Source organism: Gadus macrocephalus, chromosome 21, assembly GCF_031168955.1.
Source record: "Gadus macrocephalus chromosome 21, ASM3116895v1".
Classification (NCBI taxonomy): Eukaryota; Metazoa; Chordata; class Actinopteri; order Gadiformes; family Gadidae; genus Gadus; species Gadus macrocephalus.
Window position 1 is genome coordinate 644,126 of NC_082402.1, and position 18,690 is coordinate 662,815.

The window sequence follows — 18,690 nt, forward strand, 5'->3', positions numbered from 1 at the left end:
GGAACCTGGGGGGACCAAGGGGAACCTGGGGGAACCTAGGGGGACCAAGGGGAACCTGGGGGAACCAAGGGGAACCTGGGGGAACCAAGGGGAACCTGGGGGAACCTAGGGGACCAAGGGGAACCTGGGGGAACCTGGGGGAACCTAGGGGACCAAGGGGAACCTGGGGGAACCTAGGGGGACCAAGGGGAACCTGGGGGAACCTAGGGGGACCAAGGGGAACCTGGGGGAACCTAGGGGACCAAGGGGAACCTGGGGGAACCTAGGGGAACCTTGGGGAACCTAGGGGAACCTCGGGGGACCAAGGGGAACCTGGGGGAACCTTATTCAAAGTCAGCTTCATGGTCAATTACCAAATATGTGCAAGACACAATTCAAATTGAATTATCCTTTTGGAAATCTTTTTGGTTTTGACCAATTCTTTTACTATTTTTTACAGCTCTGATTTTGTCTCTCCGAGCGGATCGGGGCAGAAGGAGGCCGACCTGGAACGACGGCTGGAGGAGGAGAGGGGCGAGAGGGAGGAGGCGCAGGCCAACGTCGCCTCTCTGGAGGGACGGCTAGAGGAGGAGAGGGGCGAGAGAGAGGAGGCGCAGGCCAACGTCGCCTCTCTGGAGGGGCGGCTAGAGGCGGAGAGGGGCGAGAGGGAGGAGGTGCTGGCTAAGCTCTCCTCGCTGGAGGGGCGGCTTGAGAAGGAGAGGGGCGAGAAGGAGGAGGTGCTGGCTAAGCTCTCCTCGCTGGAGGAGGAGAGGCGAGAGAAGGAGGAGGTGCTGGCTAAGCTCTCCTCGCTGGAGGAGGAGAGGCGAGAGAAGGAGGAGGTGCTGGCGAAGCTCTCCTCGCTGGAGGAGGAGAGGCGAGAGAAGGAGGAGGTGCTGGCTAAGCTCTCCTCGCTGGAGGAGGAGAGGAGTGGGGGGGGGGAGGTGCTCTCCAGGGCCGCCTCTCTGCAGCAGCAGGTGGAGTTGCTGGCCAGGGAGAAGCGGGAGGCGTGGGAGGAGGTGGAGCGGCTGGAGCAGAGGGCCCTGGAGCTGGAGGTGCAGCGCTCGGCCCAGGCCCAGGAGCAGCTGGAGCAGGTGCAGATGCTGGAGCTCCGACTGGCAGATCTGCAGGAGCAGAGCCACACGGAGGCCGAGCCAGATGAACAGGTCTGCAGCATCACTCATTCATAGACCCTGTTCCTCTGACAGCATCACTCATTCATAGACCCTGTTCCTCTGACAGCATCACTCATTCATAGACCCTGTTCCTCTGACAGCATCACTCATTCATAGACCCTGTTCCTCAGACAGCATCACTCATTCATAGACCCTGTTCCTCTGACAGCATCACTCATTCATAGACCCTGTTCCTGTGACAGCATCACTCATTCATAGACCCTGTTCCTGTGACAGCATCACTCATTCATAGACCCTGTACTTCAGACAGCTTCACTCATTCATAGACCCCGTTCCTCTGACTGCATCACTCATTCATAGACCCTGTTCCTCTGACAGCATCACTCATTCATAGACCCTGTTCCTCTGACAGCATCACTCATTCATAGACCCTGTACTTCAGACAGCTTCACTCATTCATAGACCCCGTTCCTCTGACTGCATCACTCATGCATAGACCCTGTACTTCTGACAGCATCAATCGTTCAGAAGTCCAGTTTCTTCTCACCAAATAAGGCATTCATAAGGCCCTGTTCTTACAGAATAATTGATTCTTAGACTGCTGATCTACCCAAGCAACACCAGCACATACAAAATTGTTGATTGATTGAATGAATGAATTGAATACATAAACGGCACCAGTTTATGCATCAAGATTACAGATGGGCATGTTTCAGTATTGGTCGTGTGAGGGTTTATCAATGCTGGCCGTGTGTGTTTGTGCGCTTCAGATGAAGAAGGAGTTTGAAGAAACCATCCGAATGTGTGAGACTCTGGTTTCAGAGAAGGTAAGGCCTCCTCACGTCTGATGCTCAGTCAATCAGCGGATCGTATTTGGGATATTTTACTAATATGAGGCTGACTAATAAGGTGTGTGTGTGTGTGTGTGTGTGTGTGTGTGTGTGTGTGTGTGTGTGTGTGTGTGTGTGTGTGTGTGTGTGTGTGTGTGTGTGTGTGTGTGTGTGTGTGTGTGTGTGTGTGTGTGTGTGTGTGTTCTAACTGCGGTTGTGGTGGGCTCACCAGGAGATGGTGTTTGCCGAGAGGGACTACCTGCGTCAGGAGATGGCGCTCCTGCTCGGGCAGGTGTCCTCCCTGGAGCAGGAGAAGGGGTCCCTAGCCCAGGAGCTGCGGGACTTCAAGGAGCTGGAGGAGTTCAAAGCCCTGGAGGACGACTGCAGCGATGACGAGAAGGTCTGGAGCTGCTTGACGCGTTTACGCCTTAAACATTATGAACACGTTTACGCCTTAAACATTATGAACACGTTTACGCCTTAAACATTACGAACACGTTTACGCCTTAAACATGGATTAAAGTTCTCCGTTGCTACGACGGATTTCCGTCATTTGGAGTTCACAGAGGCCACTTCACATCTCCGATAACGTCGGGACAAATTTACAAACAGGCGTCATTTGGATAAACTAATCGCATATTAAGGATCTAAATAGGTACTTTCTCGCATAAAAAAATATTAAAACTTAAGAAAGTGATGTATTAACAGCACTGAAGCGAGAATTAAAACAGCTTTTAGCAGCTTTACCGCTACCGCGAAATGCATTCTGGGAAACTTGCATACTGTATACTGCGGTGCAGTCGGTCTGCTGTATACTGCATACTGAATCCCACATTCAGTATGCAGTATACAGTACATACTGCGCAGTATGTAGTCGGCAGTACGGTAGTATGCAGTTTCGAACATGGACATAATACACGCGTGTATTATGTCGTCATACGTCAACGCCGGTAAAATTGTCAAATTATATAGTGAGTATTTAAAAGGTCTACCGTTAAAATTGACTGAAAACACAAGCATTTTAATGTACATCCCGATTATATATTAAATATATATTAAATATATTATATACAAATGTATATATATACACACCATTTTCGCGCCACATCTTACGTCTCTTTGTTGTGTTAGTGTTGAGTGTCAGAGCGAAAGTTAAGCTAGTATGAACTCCCTTATAATGATTGACGGCTCTGATGTATCGGATATTGATAAAACACAAAAAAATAAATGGAGATGGGCATGGCTGACGGAAACGGGGAACGATGGCAAGCCTTACGGTTCATGGTGCAAAAAAATATGAGACAAGCTTTGCAAAAAAAAAATCTTAGAGTCTAATTGAAAAGACAACAAAAAAATTGCAATAGATGCAAAAGAACAGCTGTTTAAAATCCTCCTCCTGTAAAACAGTATTGGTCGAGCATTTAAACGTGATGGCTGCATTTGGTGCTGACGTCTTATACATTTGTATTTCTTAAGCAGGTGTCAAGTAACCTAACCTGGAACATGTTTCACACACTGCACGTGACTTGGCTGTAGCGCGAATAAAATTTCAGTCAGAAGATATTTTTTTCACTTTAATCCCTGGCCTTAAACATTATGAACACGTTTACGCCTTAAACATTATGAACACGTTTACGCCTTAAACATTATGAACACGTTTACGCCTTAAACATTATGAACACGTTTACGCCTTAAACATTATGAACACGTTTACGCCTTAAACATTATGAACACGTTTACGCCTTAAACATTATGAACACGTTTACGCCTTAAACATGAACACGTTTACGCCTTAAACATTATGAACACGTTTACGCCTTAAACATTACAAACACGTTTACGCCTTAAACATTATGAACACGTTAAGCCTTAAACATTATGAACACGTTTACGCCTTAAACATTACAAACACGTTTACGCCTTAAACATTATGAACACGTTAAGCCTTAAACATTATGAACACGTTTACGCCTTAAACATTATGAACACGTTTACGCCTTAAACATTATGAACACGTTAAGCCTTAAACATTATGAACACGTTTACGCCTTAAACATTATGAACACGTTTACGCCTTAAACATTACAAACACGTTTACGCCTTAAACATTATGAACACGTTAAGCCTTAAACATTATGAACACGTTTACACCTTAAACATTATGAACACGTTAAGCCTTAAACATTATGAACACGTTTACACCTTAAACATTATGAACACGTTTACGCCTTAAACATTACAAACACGTTTACGCCTTAAACATTATGAACACGTTTACGCCTTAAACATTATGAACACGTTTACGCCTTAAACATTATGAACACGTTTACTCCTTAATCATTATGAACACGTTTACGCCTTAAACATTAGATTAGATTAGATTAGAAAAACTTTATTTATCCCAAAATGGGCAATTTCGTTCACAGTTTCCAGTCTCACATAATAAATTACTTAATAAATACAATAAATAGCAATAGGAGATAGACAAAAACATATATCAAAGGCAGTCCAACACACACATTTAACTCACAATTCATTTCAACCTGTCAGTAACAACCACCCTGCCCCCGGAAACACCCAGCAACACTGGTGTGCTCTCAGCCTACTCCTGACTTATCATCATTTAGTAACCTGATGGTTGCAGGGATTAAAGAGTGGGAGTACCTCATTGTTCTTGTCCTGATTGAACAGTAGCGCCGCCCTGAAGGCATTAGTTTAAATTCTTTACTGAGGACATGGTCAGGCTGACTGATAATGCATTTAGCTTTCTGGACTGCTTGTTTGTTCCACAATGAACTTATGCTCTTGAGCTGGATGCCAGTGATCTTAGAGCAGATCTTCACAATTTTATTTAAACTATTCATGTCCTTCACTGACAGACTGTTAGTCCAGCATATGAATGAAAAAGTTAAAAGACTCAATGAAAGATTGGTAAAAAATTCTCAAAATAACTTTAGAGACACTGAAAGAGTTCAGCATTCTCAACAGGTGAACTCTTTGTTGTCCCTTTTTAACAATTACCTCAGTATTTGTATGAAATTTAAGCTGGTTATCAAATACTGTGCCTAGATATTTGTAGGTGTCTCCAAGTTGGACTTCCTCCCCATGGATGACACTTGGTTTGAGCGCTCCCTTCACTTTCCTAAACATTATGAACACGTTAAGCCTTAAACATTATGAACACGTTAAGCCTTAAACGTTATGAACACGTTTACGCCTTAAACATTATGAACACGTTTACGCCTTTAACATTAAAAAACATGTTTATGCCTTAAACATTACAAACACGTGTACACCTTAAATATTATGAATGTGTTTGCGCCTTAAACATTAGAAATACAATTACAAAAAAATACAAAAAAATTACATATCTATGTTTAAACCTTAAACATTCCCTATAGATGTTTACACCTTAAACATTACGAACACGTTTACACCTTAGAACATCCTACAGATTTGAACTTGCACTCTTGAGCGATGAGGTCCCACCAGCTTTCCACCCAGCCTAAATATTGGATCATTTTCTTAAAAGACTAATTCATGTTATGTTGGATGATTTGATATTGCAGAGAGTGTTTCAGAATGAAATCGTTTCCTTGAAGAGCAACGTTGAATCCTGGGAAAGAAAGTGCAGAGATCTGGAGGTAGGACCACATCCCTGGGCTCTTACAGTCTCATGATGAAGCTCTCTGCTGGGTATTGAACGGGTCTTGTGTTCTCTAGTCTCAGCTGGGCTCCATGTCCGGTCAGCTGGCCAAGAAGTCCTCCTGGGCCCAGGAGCTGGAGTCGATGGTAGGTGGTCTTTACTGGTACTATCACGGGGGGCCACTCGGGTTACTGTTTTCCTTCTCTCACTGAAACACGGGCTGTAACAAAAGTTGGACTAGTTGTTCACAATTGACTGTTGGTGACCACCGTTAAGTATTCAGGCTTAGGACTGAACTTTTGAAGAAGTTGATACTTATATTTTGCCTTTTATGGATTTACCGTGTGTGTGGATATTATAGATAGATAGATAGATAGATTAGTGATCCCTTCTCAGTTGTATGTGTATATGATCTCTACAGCAGGGGAAGGACCTGTTGCAGGAGGTGTCTGAGCTGCGGCGCTCGCTGGACGATGCAGAGGTTCTGGGTCGAGACACCAGGAAGGAGTGGGCCGTGCTGCGCAGCCAGAACCTGAGCCTGAAGGAGAGAGACGTAAGTGGCAAAACCATCTGCGCAAACGCGAAACGCAGGCGCCAAGGGTAGGGTAGGATGGGTTTCAACTTGCCCTTAATCTTGTGTTTGATGTAGGGCTGGGTTAACCTACTCTTACCCTTGTAGTGTAGGGCTGAGTTAACCTACTCTTACACTTGTAGTTTAGGGCTGGGTTAACCTACTCTAAAGCTTATAGGGCTGGGTTAACCTACTCTAAAGCTTATAGGGCTGGGTTAACCTACTCTAAAGCTTATATAGGGCTGGGTTAACCTACTCTAAAGCTTATAGGGCTGGGTTAACCTACTCTAAAGCTTATAGGGCTGGGTTAACCTACTCTAAAGCTTATAGGGCTGAGTTAACCTACTCTAAAGCTTATAGGGCTGGGTTAACCTACTCTAAAGCTTATAGGGCTGGGTTAACCTACTCTAAAGCTTATAGGGCTGGGTTAACCTACTCTAAAGCTTATAGGGCTGGGTTAACCTACTCTAAAGCTTATAGGGCTGAGTTAACCTACTCTAAAGCTTATAGGGCTGGGTTAACCTACTCTAAAGCTTATAGGGCTGAGTTAACCTACTCTAAAGCTTATAGGGCTGAGTTAACCTACTCTAAAGCTTATAGGGCTGAGTTAACCTACTCTAAAGCTTATAGGGCTGGGTTAACCTACTCTAAAGCTTATAGGGATGGGTTAACCTACTCTAAAGCTTATAGGGCTGGGTTAACCTACTCTAAGCTTGTAGTGTTTTGATGTAGTGCTGGGTTAACCTACTCTAAGCTTGTAGTGTTTTGATGTAGGGCTGGGTTAACCTACTCTAATCTTGTAGTGTTTTGATGTAGGGCTGGGTTAACCTACTCTAATCTTGTAGTGTTTTGATGTAGGGCTGGGTTAACCTACTCTAAGCTTGTAGTGTTTTGATGTAGTGCTGGGTTAACCTACTCTAAGCTTGTAGTGTTTTGATGTAGGGCTGGGTTAACCTACTCTAATCTTGTAGTGTTTTGATGTAGGGCTGGGTTAACCTACTCTAATCTTGTAGTGTTTTGATGTAGGGCTGGGTTAACCTACTCTAAACTTGTAGTGTTTTGATGTAGTGCTGGGTTAACCTACTCTAAGCTTGTAGTGTTTTGATGTAGGGCTGGGTTAACCTACTCTAAGCTTGTAGTGTTTTGATGTAGTGCTGGGTTAACCTACTCTAAGCTTGTAGTGTTTTGATGTAGGGCTGGGTTAACCTACTCTAATCTTGTAGTGTTTTGATGTAGGGCTGGGTTAACCTACTCTAAGCTTGTAGTGTTTTGATGTAGTGCTGGGTTAACCTACTCTAAGCTTGTAGTGTGGGGGTTCAGTGTTTCCCACAGAACAGGTTGCAATGTGTGTGTGTGGGGGTTTGCTCGATTATGCAATTGCTCATTCGCGTAATCGAGCAATCGCGCACAAAATACATTTCAAAGTGGATCGGCCCACTTCTCGATCTCCAGTCCCTGCTGCAGAGCGAATTCAAATCGCCGGCCCAACGGGCTAGGGGTCTAACACCGTAATATATATAAACTATAACCGCATTTCACATTAATCACAAATATCCTGCTGCTTCGGGTTTTCCTTTGTAGGTGCGTTGAGAGGAGGTGCGGACGAAGCCGCTGTCAGTGCGTGTCCAGTTTATCAGTGATACGTGGGTCTATCCAATAAGTGGTAGTGTACCCGCGCACCATGCTTGTCTCTGTGTGCGTGTGTGAACGAGAATGACAGGCAGAAAGAGTGCTATGCGGAAATGAAGGAACAGAACGATATTTATATTTCAAAATCGCGTGATGAAAAAAGAAGAAGCAGAATCAATTTGTGGTGCTCTGTGTTGATTCTGTGGCGCTGCGCCGCACATTGGTCCATGTACGGGGAACACTGGGGTTAACCTACTCCTGACGTGGCAGGTGGAGCTGAGCTCCAGCCACCAGCAGATGGTGGTGGAGGTGGGCGGTCTGCGCTCCCAGCTGGAGAAGGAGAAGAGCCGCTTCAAGAGCATGCAGACGGACCTCCAGAAGGAGCTCACCGTGGCCTTCAAGGAGAACACCAAGCTCACCGCGCTGTTGGACGGGAAGGTCCCCAGTCGTAAGAACCCTCTCATAGGCTCTGACATAGTGAGGGGAACAGAGTTAGGGGGACGGAGGTGACATGGTGAGGGAGACAGAGAGGGGGTGGAGGGGAGGTGACATGGTGAGGGAGGGGAGGTGACATGGTGAGGGGGTGGAGGGGAGGTGACATGGTGAGGGAGGGGAGGTGACATGGTGAGGGAGACAGAGAGGGGGTGACATGGTGAGGGAGTGGAGGGGAGGTGAGGGGGTGGAGGGGAGGTGAGGGGGTGGAGGGGAGGTGACATGGTGAGGGAGTGGAGGGGAGGTGACATGGTGAGGGGGTGGAGGGGAGGTGACATGGTGAGGGAGTGGAGGGGAGGTGACATGGTGAGGGAGGGGAGGTGACATGGTGAGGGGGTGGAGGGGAGGTGACATGGTGAGGGGGTGGAGGGGAGGTGACATGGTGAGGGAGTGGAGGGGAGGTGACATGGTGAGGGAGGGGAGGTGACATGGTGAGGGAGTGGAGGGGAGGTGACATGGTGAGGGAGTGGAGGGGAGGTGAGGGGGTGGAGGGGAGGTGACATGGTGAGGGAGGGGAGGTGACATGGTGAGGGAGTGGAGGGGAGGTGACATGGTGAGGGAGGGGAGGTGACATGGTGAGGGAGTGGAGGGGAGGTGAGGGGGTGGAGGGGAGGTGACATGGTGAGGGAGGGGAGGTGACATGGTGAGGGGGTGGAGGGGAGGTGACATGGTGAGGGAGGTGACATGGTGAGGGGGTGGAGGGGAGGTGACATGGTGAGGGGGTGGAGGGGAGGTGACATGGTGAGGGGGTAGAGGGGAGGTGACATGGTGAGGGGGTGGAGGGGAGGTGACATGGTGAGGGAGTGGAGGGGTGGTGACATGGTGAGGGAGGGGAGGGAGGGGAGGGGAGGTGACATGGTGAGGGAGGGGAGGTGAGGGAGTGGAGGGGAGGTGACATGGTGAGGGGGTGGAGGGGAGGTGACATGGTGAGGGAGGGGAGGTGACATGGTGAGGGAGTGGAGGGGAGGTGACATGGTGAGGGAGGGGAGGGGAGGTGAGGGGGTGGAGGGGAGGTGAGGGGGTGGAGGGGAGGTGACATGGTGAGGGAGGGGAGGTGACATGGTGAGGGAGTGGAGGGGAGGTGACATGGTGAGGGGGTGGAGGGGAGGTGACATGGTGAGGGGGTGGAGGGGAGGTGACATGGTGAGGGAGACAGAGGGGAGGTGACATGGTGAGGGAGACAGAGGGGAGGTGACATGGTGAGGGAGACAGAGGGGAGGTGACATAGTGAGTGTGATCTGGTTTTGTAGATCTGTTGGAGAACGTTCATCTTGAGGGAACGATAGCCTCCCTCAACGAGGAGCTGGTCGCCCGTTCGGAGGCGGAGTCAGTTCTGAGGGAGGAGCTGACGACGTCCCAGGGGGCGGAGTCAGCTCTGAGGGAGGAGCTGAAGACGGCCCAGGAGGCGGAGTCAGCTCTGAGGGAGGAGCTGAATACGGCCCAGGAGGCGGAGTCAGCTCTGAGGGAGGGGCTGAAGATGGCCCAGGAGGCGGAGTCAGCTCTGATGGAGGGGCTGAATACGGCCCAGGAGGCGGAGTCAGCTCTGAGGGAGGAGCTGAAGACGGCCCAGGAGGCGGAGTCAGCTCTGAGGGAGGAGCTGAATATGGCCCAGGAGGCGGAGTCAGCTCTGAGGGAGGAGGTGAGAGACAACCAAGTGCATCCCAGTAGGGCTGCTCGATTATGGAAAAAAATCATAATCACGATTATTTTGTTCAATATTGAAATTCCGATTATTCGATTTTGAAAAACGATGTATTAGTTCAGCATGTCTCTCCCCAAAAAACACTGTCACTGAGAACTTTGAAATTTCGACACAAAATGGTGAAATAGAAAATGTTCAAATCTAAAATAATGTACAGGATAGATATGTATCCAGCTGTTCTGCACTTTCTATAAAACATTTAATGAAGAAGAAAAAAAACTCGATTATATTAGTTTTGTGATCGTTTGACGCTTAAATCGAAATCACGATCAAAATTAGAATAATAGTCCAGCTCTGCATCCCAGTGAACGTGGCTCAATGAGAGGATGAAGCCCAGAACACGTCCCAGTGTGTGATGGTGTCTGTGATGCTTTCAGGTGTCTTGCTCGGAGCAGCAGTGCTCTTTACTGGAGGGTCAGCTAAGAGGTCTGCTGGAGGAGAAGGTGGCCCTGAAGGAGGAGAAGGAGACTCTTCAGGAGGAGAAGGACACTCTTCAGGTGGAGAAGGAGACTCTTCAGGAGGAGAAGGTGGCCCTGAAGGAGGAGAAGGAGACTCTTCAGGAGGAGAAGGTGGCCCTGAAGGAGGAGAAGGAGACTCTTCAGGAGGAGAAGGAGGCCCTGAAGGAGGAGAAGGAGACTCTTCAGGAGGAGAAGGAGGCCCTGAAGGAGGAGAAGGACACTCTTCAGGAGGAGAAGGACACTCTTCAGGAGGAGAAGGACACTCTTCAGGAGGAGAAGGACACTCTTCAGGAGGAGAAGGAGGCCCTGAAGGAGGAGAAGGAGACTCTTCAGGTGGAGAAGGAGACTCTTCAGGAGGAGAAGGAGACTCTTCAGGAGGAGAAGGAAACCTTAAAGGAGGAGAAGGCAGCCCTGATGGAGGAGAAGGAGACTCTTCAGGAGGAGAAGGAGACTCTTCAGGAGGAGAAGAAGACCTTGAAGGCGGAGGAGGAGACTCTTCAGGAGGAGAAGAAGACCTTAAAGGAGGAGAAGCAGGCCCTGCAGGAGAACATCTCCCACCATGAACCCTCTAGGAGCCTGGAGGAGCAGATCCAGGGCTCCGTCAGTGGTCCAGAGGAGGTGGAGGGAGTGGTGTCTGCTCCCAGCCAGGAGAGCTCCCCGCTGCAGGTGCTGCTGGTGGCCCTGAGGGAGGAGAAGGAGACCTTAAAGGAGGGGATGGCGGCACTGAGGGAGGAGAAGGATCAGCTCCAGATGGACCTTCAGGAGAACGTTGACATGGTAGCTCAACACGATCCTGTCTGAGAAGATACTCCAGATAAAGTTACTAAGCCATGACAGAGGTGCCTGGCTTTACACCCTAAATGTTTTTTTAATTTCCCCACCAGATGATCGAGAACCAGGACGAGCTTCGCAGCGCTCTGGGGACGATCAATAAGCAGAAGGAGCAAATCAGAGGCCTGGTGAGCCTCCCAACAGCCAATCGGAACGCTCCTGCACTGGACTCGGCTCATATGGAAGACCTTCAGAACCAAGTAATTATCACATGTGGATTCAAACGACATTAATACAAAGTACAGCTTTTTGTAATGGCCTAGAAACGACGAACAGCTGATAAGAATTGTAGAGATAAAGCTGTAGTAATGGAGCCATTAGTGTGCGGGCCTGCGATGATCTCGCTCTAGTCTAGGACGCTGTACCGTTGTTGTGGAACTGTTGTGGAACTGAATGACGCCATGTTGTTTTAGGTGAAAGCCCTCCATGCGGAGCTGGAGTCGGTGAGGTCAGAGAGGGACAGCCAGAGCTCCGTCGGCGGTCGGGGGGAGGTGGACCGACTGGTGTCTGAGGTGTCCGCTCTCAGCCTGGAGAGGGAGCAGCTGCAGGCGCTGCTGGAGGCCCTGAGAGAGGAGAAGGCTCAGCTCCGAGAGGAGATGGACGACAAGATCCAGATGGTACCAAGCGTGACCAGACATTTCTGTTTAAAGCTGCATGAACGGATGATTGACCACTAGAGGGCAGTAAGGATGTAGTATTCCTACTGCTATTCCATTATCCAGTAACATTTTACAGTAAGGGTACAATAATTAACCATTAATTACGTTATTTAATAGGGTAAGGGTTAACCCCTAAATCTTTACAATAATGTATGAATGAATTCCTTCGCTTTAATTACTTTCATTAAACATGAAAACCATGACTGAACATGAACCCCGTTAGTAAATTATAACTAGACGTACTAGAGTTAACTGTTGACCTCTTGCATTAGTGTTGGCACCAGCCTAGGATTTGAGTCTCCAATGGGACCGATGAGGCCAGCTTTGCCGGCATTTCTTATGCGGGAATGGATTTAAATGGATCTTGAGTTCACAACACCATATAAAGCATTCCTCTCTTATGTGAGGGAATAGCCCAGCAGGACGTTAACACGGTGGTCAGTGGAGGAGGCGCAGGTAGTTGATCAGTCTTTGTTCCCGGCCCAGATACTACTGCAGCAGCAGCCTGGAATCGGCCAGCAGCCCTCACTGAGCGATGAGCTGGGATCACTGGACCAGTACAGGGTGAGGCCTGGATCTGGACCCTTTTAAATGTGCAAACTAATGTTTTCAAACGGTGCATGCTTGCACTGTGAGGGATTGGCTGTGGTCCAACCCAATCCATCACTGAGAAGGCTCTTTAAAGTCTGAGTTCCCTGTGTTTCGTGGTGGCCACCAGGTGGACGACCTCCAAGGACCACTAGAGTCCGTTACTGAAGAGAAGGACCGCTTGGAGAGAGAGGTCCAGCTCAGCATGGAAAAGGTGAGTGCTCATGTTCTCTGACCTTCTGCTGTGATCAGCCTTCTCACTCACGTTCTCCGACAGACCTTCTGTCAGAGAACGGAGAACGACCTACCTTCTGTGATCAGCCTTCTCACTCACGTTCTCCGACAGACCTTCTGTCAGAGAACGGAGAACAACCTACCTTCTGTGATCAGCCTTCTCACTCACGTTCTCCAACAGACCTTCTGTCAGAGAACAGAGAACAACCTACCTTCTGTGATCAGCCTTCTCGCTCACGTTCTCCGACAGACCTTCTGTCAGAGAACAGAGAACAACCTACCTTCTGTGATCAGCCTTCTCACTCACTTTCTCCGACAGACCTTCTGTCAGAGAACGGAGAACGACCTACCTTCTGTGATCAGCCTTCTCACTCACGTTCTCCGACAGACCTTCTGTCAGAGAACGGAGAACGACCTACCTTCTGTGATCAGCCTTCTCACTCACGTTCTCCAACAGACCTTCTGTCAGAGAACGGAGAACAACCTACCTTCTGTGATCAGCCTTCTCGCTCACGTTCTCCGACAGACCTGTCAGAGAACGGAGAACGACCTACCTTCTGTGATCAGCCTTCTCGCTCACGTTCTCCAACAGACCTTCTGTCAGAGAACGGAGAACAACCTACCTTCTGTGATCAGCCTTCTCACTCACGTTCTCCAACAGACCTTCTGTCAGAGAACGGAGAACGACCTACCTTCTGTGATCAGCCTTCTCACTCACGTTCTCCGACAGACCTTCTGTCAGAGAACGGAGAACAACCTACCTTCTGTGATCAGCCTTCTCACTCACGTTCTCCAACAGACCTTCTCTCAGAGAACGGAGAACGACCTACCTTCTGTGATCAGCCTTCTCACTCACGTTCTCCGACAGACCTTCTGTCAGAGAACGGAGAACAACCTACCTTCTGTGATCAGCCTTCCAGCAGGCGGGGTCTGCACATCATCGCGGCGAAACAAAGAAACGCTGCTTCTTCAGGTGATTCTTCGGTGCTGTTGTCAAACATCTCCCTCTGTGGTAGGTGAAGGCGCTCCAAGAGGAGCTGCAGTCGGTGAGGTCAGAGAGGGACAGCCAGAGCTCCGTCGGCGGTCGGGAGGAGGTGGACCGACTGGTGTCTGAGGTGTCCACTCTCAGCCTGGAGAGGGAGCAGCTGCAGGCGTTGCTGGAGGCCCTGAGAGAGGAGATGGTCCAGCTCAGAGAGAAGCTGGAGGACAAGACCCGAATGGTACCACTTCATAGTGAACACGCCATTTTCTTCTTCTGTTTGATCCCAATACCCACGTAAACTCTTCCACATTGTCACGTACCCTTTCAGGAGGTGGAGGACACGTGCTCTCAGACGGAGGTGGAGGTGGTGCTGAGGCCCCAGGAGGTGGAGGAGACGTCCTCTCAGACGGAGGTGGAGGTGGTGCTGAGGCCCCAGGAGGTGGAGGAGACGTCCTCTCAGACGGAGGTGGAGGTGGTGCTGAGGCCCCAGGAGGTGGAGGAGACGTCCTCTCAGACGGAGGTGGTGGTGCTGAGGCCCCAGGAGGTGGAGGAGACGTCCTCTCAGACGGAGGTGGTGGTGCTGCTGAGGCCCCAGGAGGTGCAGGACTATGAGGCCCAGCTACAAGAGCTCAAACAGCAGGTCAGATGCCAGGACAATGCCCCAATATCGTGATCCATTACTCGTACTACTCACTGAAAATGCCATGACTAGTCAAAGTACAGAGTATCAGCAATCTGTACCGACACGTTCCCAATAGGGAGTTATCGTGCTGAAACGATAACTCCCTTTGGTTTTTCGCTTGGTATGGGACAACTTCTTACTCAACCAAGGAGTCTCCTTTGGGAGACTTTTGGGATGCAAAAACTCAACCAGAAGTTTAGTTTTCCATAAGAAATATTCTTGATAACTTGATAAATTCTTGATGTTTGGGAGAGATGGCAACCTGGCGACTGTGTCCACACAGATCCAGAGCCTGTCCGCTGAGCTGCAGTCGGTGAGGTCAGAGAGGGTCAGCCAGAGCTCCGTCGGCGGTCGGGAGGAGGTGGACCGACTGGTGTCTGAGGTGTCCGCTCTCAGCCTGGAGAGGGAGCAGCTGCAGGCGCTGCTGGAGGCCCTGAGAGAGGAGAAGGCTCAGGACAAAATCCACATGGTAGGTACCACTTCAAACATCCACCGGAACGCTACCAACGGTTAGTTTCCCAGACTGTGTCCTCTAAATGCGGTGTTCCTCCCGTTCTCCTCCGCCCAGGATCAGGTCAATCTGGAGCAGAGGGCTGACCACCAGGAGAAGGAGGATCTCCTTGCACAGCAGGTAGGTCCAGCACCACACCGCATATTCTGGTCTCTAGGATCCTGCGCCTACCTGCTCCTTCTTACTCCTAATCCTCCCCCAGATCCAGCAGCTGGAGAAACAACTCACCGAAATCAGGATGGAGAGGAGTGAGCTCCAGGAGGAGCTGGCCCATATGGAGGAGGAGAAGACTGGACTCCAGGAGGGGTTGGCCCATATGGAGGCGGTGAAGACTGGACTCCTGGAGGAGTTGGGCAGGAGCTTAGAGGAGAACAGGGCCTTCAAGGAGGAGGTGTCCACCATCACGAAGGAGAAGACTGGACTCCAGGAGGAGTTGGCCCGTATGGAGGAGGAGAAGACTGGACTGCAGGAGAAGTTGGCCTATGTGGAGAAGGAGAAGACTGGACTCCTGGAGGAGTTGGCCCATATGGAGGAGGAGAAGACTGGACTGCAGGAGGAGTTGGCCCGTATGGAGGAGGAGAAGACTGGACTCCTGGAGGCGTTGGCCCGTATGGAGGAGGAGAAGACTGGACTGCAGGAGAAGTTGGCCTATGTGGAGAAGGAGAAGACTGGACTGCAGGAGAAGTTGGCCTATGTGGAGAAGGAGAAGACTGGACTCCAGGAGGAGCTGGCCAAGAGGGTAGAGGAGAATGGAGCCTTCAAGGAGGAGGTGTCCCTCAACAGAAAGGACAAGACTGGACTTCAGGAGGTGGTGGCCCGTATGGAGGAGGAGAAGACTGGACTGCAGGAGAAGTTGGCCTATGTGGAGGAGGAGAAGACTGGACTGCAGGAGAAGTTGGCCTATGTGGAGAAGGAGAAGACTGGACTGCAGGAGGTGCTGGACCGTTTGGAGGAGGACAAGACTGGCCTCTGGGAGGTGAGGAACCGTATGGAGGAGGAGGAGGAGGAGAAGACTGGCCTCCGGGAGGTGGTGACCAGGAGGGCAGAGGAGGACACAACTCGACGCCTCAAGGTGCTGTAAACACACACAGCTAGGGATCTACTTAAGACCAAATGTTTTCCCAAATTTTTTGTTAGTCCACTAAAGTAGGGTCACAACTAGCTAACTTAGACTAACCATTAACATAAACTACCCAGACAGTACTAACATAAACTACATAGATAGTACTAACATAAACTACCCAGACGGCGCTGACATAAACTACCCAGACGGCGCTGACATAAACTACCCAGACAGTACTAACATAAACTACATAGATAGTACTAACATAAACTACCCAGACGGCGCTGACATAAACTACCCAGACGGCGCTAGCATAAACTACCCAGACGGCGCTAGCATAAACTACCCAGACGGCGCTGACATAAACTACCCAGACGGCGCTGACATAAACTACCCAGACGGCGCTAGCATAAACTACCCAGACGGCGCTAGCATAAACTACCCAGACGGCGCTAGCATAAACTACCCAGACGGTTCTAACATAAACTACCCAGACGGTTCTAACATAAACTACCCAGACGGTGCTAGCATAAACTACCCAGACGGCGCTAGCATAAACTACCCAGACGGCGCTGACATAAACTACCCAGACGGCGCTAGCATAAACTAGCCAGACGGCGCTAGCATAAACTACCCAGACGGTTCTAACATAAACTACCCAGACGGTGCTAGCATAAACTACCCAGACGGCGCTAGCATAAACTACCCAGACGGCGCTAGCATAAACTACCCAGACGGCGCTAGCATAAACTACCCAGATGGCGCTGACATAAACTACCCAGACGGCGCTAGCATAAACTACCCAGACGGCGCTAGCATAAACTACCCAAACGGCGCTAGCATAAACTACCCAGACGGCGCTAGCATAAACTACCCAGACGGTGCTAGCATAAACTACCCAGACAGTACTAACATAAACTACATAGATAGTACTAACATACCCAGATGGTTCTAGCATAAACTACATAGTAGGGGTGTAATGGTACACAAAAGTCACGGTTCGGAACGTACCGTCGGTTTTTTAAGTCACGGTAGGGTTAATAGTGAAGGGGAAAATTTAAAAAAACTGCTTGTTTCTCAACAACGGAGAATGGTTGTAGATAAGCAGCAATGAAATCACCAATAAACTTGGTTATGGCATTTGCATTTCTGAATTCCCAGACAGGGGTTGTTGAAATAGTGTTGCGAGCTGGGTTTGTACAGCGCGTTTTTTTTTCACAGCAACAGTGATAGTAACACCTGGATGGTGCCTTTTCAAATGCGTGTGCATGTTAAAGTGCTGTAGGTAGACACAGAGAGCCCTCTCCATAGCCAGAGAGCCTGCCGGAGACCCTCTCCGTAGCTTACGTGCGCATCCAATATTTTTTAACTATCCGTCGACGCAATAGACCTATTGGTGGATGCAACGGAGACGTCAAGGGCTGTGATTGGTCCTCTTGCAAAATAATTTCCTGAATCACTTCTCCGGTTTGACTTTGCACCTTAATTACTTTGTACATTGTTTACTTTGCACCTTAAGGACCAATAAAACACCAAATAAGTTTTGAAAAGCTTTTGAAGCGTATTTACAACACTGCTGCATACATGGTTTGTAGTCAACATATAAGATAGATCGGGCGGCGAATTGCGTATCCGACATCCCGACGGAGAGCTGCTGAGGGGTCTCCGTAGTTACGGAGTAGGAGTAGTATACTTAAGCTAAACGGTCCGGGGGGAACTCCGACTTCAAGTTTTAAATTGCGCATCGCAAAACAAGCCTTTACATTCGCCATATTAACACTAGGTACGCCACATTAACACTAGGTACGCCACATTAACACTAGGTACGCCATATTAACACTAGGTACGCCATATTAACACTAGGTACGCCACATTAACACTAGGTACGCCACATTAACACTAGGTACGCCACATTAACACTAGGTACGCCATATTAACACTAGGTACGCCATATTAACACTAGGTACGCCATATTAACACTAGGTACGCCATATTAACACTAGGTACGCCATATTAACACTAGGTACGCCATATTAACACTAGGTACGCCATATTAACACTAGGTACGCCATATTAACACTAGGTACGCCATATTAACACTAGGTACGCCATATTAACACTAGGTACGCCATATTAACACTAGGTACGCCATATTAACACTAGGTACGCCATATTAACACTAGGTACGCCATATTAACACTAGGTACGCCACATTAACACTAGGTACGCCACATTAACACTAGGTACGCCACATTAACACTAGGTACGCCACATTAACACTAGGTACGCCACATTAACACTAGGTACGCCACATTAACACTAGGTACGCCACATTAACACTAGGTACGCCACATTAACACTAGGTACGCCACATTAACACTAGGTACGCCATATTAACACTAGGTACGCCACATTAACACTAGGTACGCCACATTAACACTAGGTACGCCATATTAACACTAGGTACGCCACATTAACACTAGGTACGCCATATTAACACTAGGTACGCCATATTAACACTAGGTACGCCATATTAACACTAGGTACGCCATATTAACACTAGGTACGCCACATTAACACAAGGTACGCCACATTAACGCACCGCGGTACACCTCTGTAACCGCTCCGAAAGTGCCTGTCCCGTGACGGTTCGGTACAAATACGTGTACCGTTACACCTCTACTACACAGTACTAACATA

The 18,690-nt window shown here is 49.0% G+C and overlaps 1 protein-coding gene across 3 annotated transcripts in view; it reads left to right on the top strand.

Moving 5' to 3' along the window:
* Positions 1–18,690, top strand: part of cenpe (centromere protein E) — a 41,123-nt gene that overhangs the window by 10,691 nt on the left and 11,742 nt on the right. Inside the window, exons 16-35 of one of the 3 annotated variants that reach the window (XM_060041333.1) lie at positions 440–1,142; positions 1,883–1,939; positions 2,175–2,342; positions 5,512–5,586; positions 5,666–5,734; positions 6,010–6,141; positions 8,059–8,236; positions 9,531–9,919; positions 10,360–11,217; positions 11,325–11,471; positions 11,685–11,888; positions 12,417–12,494; positions 12,649–12,732; positions 13,769–13,972; positions 14,063–14,260; positions 14,333–14,374; positions 14,700–14,885; positions 14,985–15,047; positions 15,130–15,252; positions 15,337–15,999. In XM_060041333.1, the coding sequence (XP_059897316.1) occupies positions 440–1,142; positions 1,883–1,939; positions 2,175–2,342; positions 5,512–5,586; positions 5,666–5,734; positions 6,010–6,141; positions 8,059–8,236; positions 9,531–9,919; positions 10,360–11,217; positions 11,325–11,471; positions 11,685–11,888; positions 12,417–12,494; positions 12,649–12,732; positions 13,769–13,972; positions 14,063–14,260; positions 14,333–14,374; positions 14,700–14,885; positions 14,985–15,047; positions 15,130–15,252; positions 15,337–15,999 (4,621 nt within the window). Of the gene's footprint in view, positions 1–439; positions 1,143–1,882; positions 1,940–2,174; positions 2,343–5,511; positions 5,587–5,665; positions 5,735–6,009; positions 6,142–8,058; positions 8,237–9,530; positions 9,920–10,359; positions 11,218–11,324; positions 11,472–11,684; positions 11,889–12,416; positions 12,495–12,648; positions 12,733–13,768; positions 13,973–14,062; positions 14,261–14,332; positions 14,375–14,699; positions 14,886–14,984; positions 15,048–15,129; positions 16,000–18,690 lie in introns of all 3 variants that reach the window. The other 2 variants (XM_060041334.1, XM_060041332.1) reach the window with 2 other exon arrangements.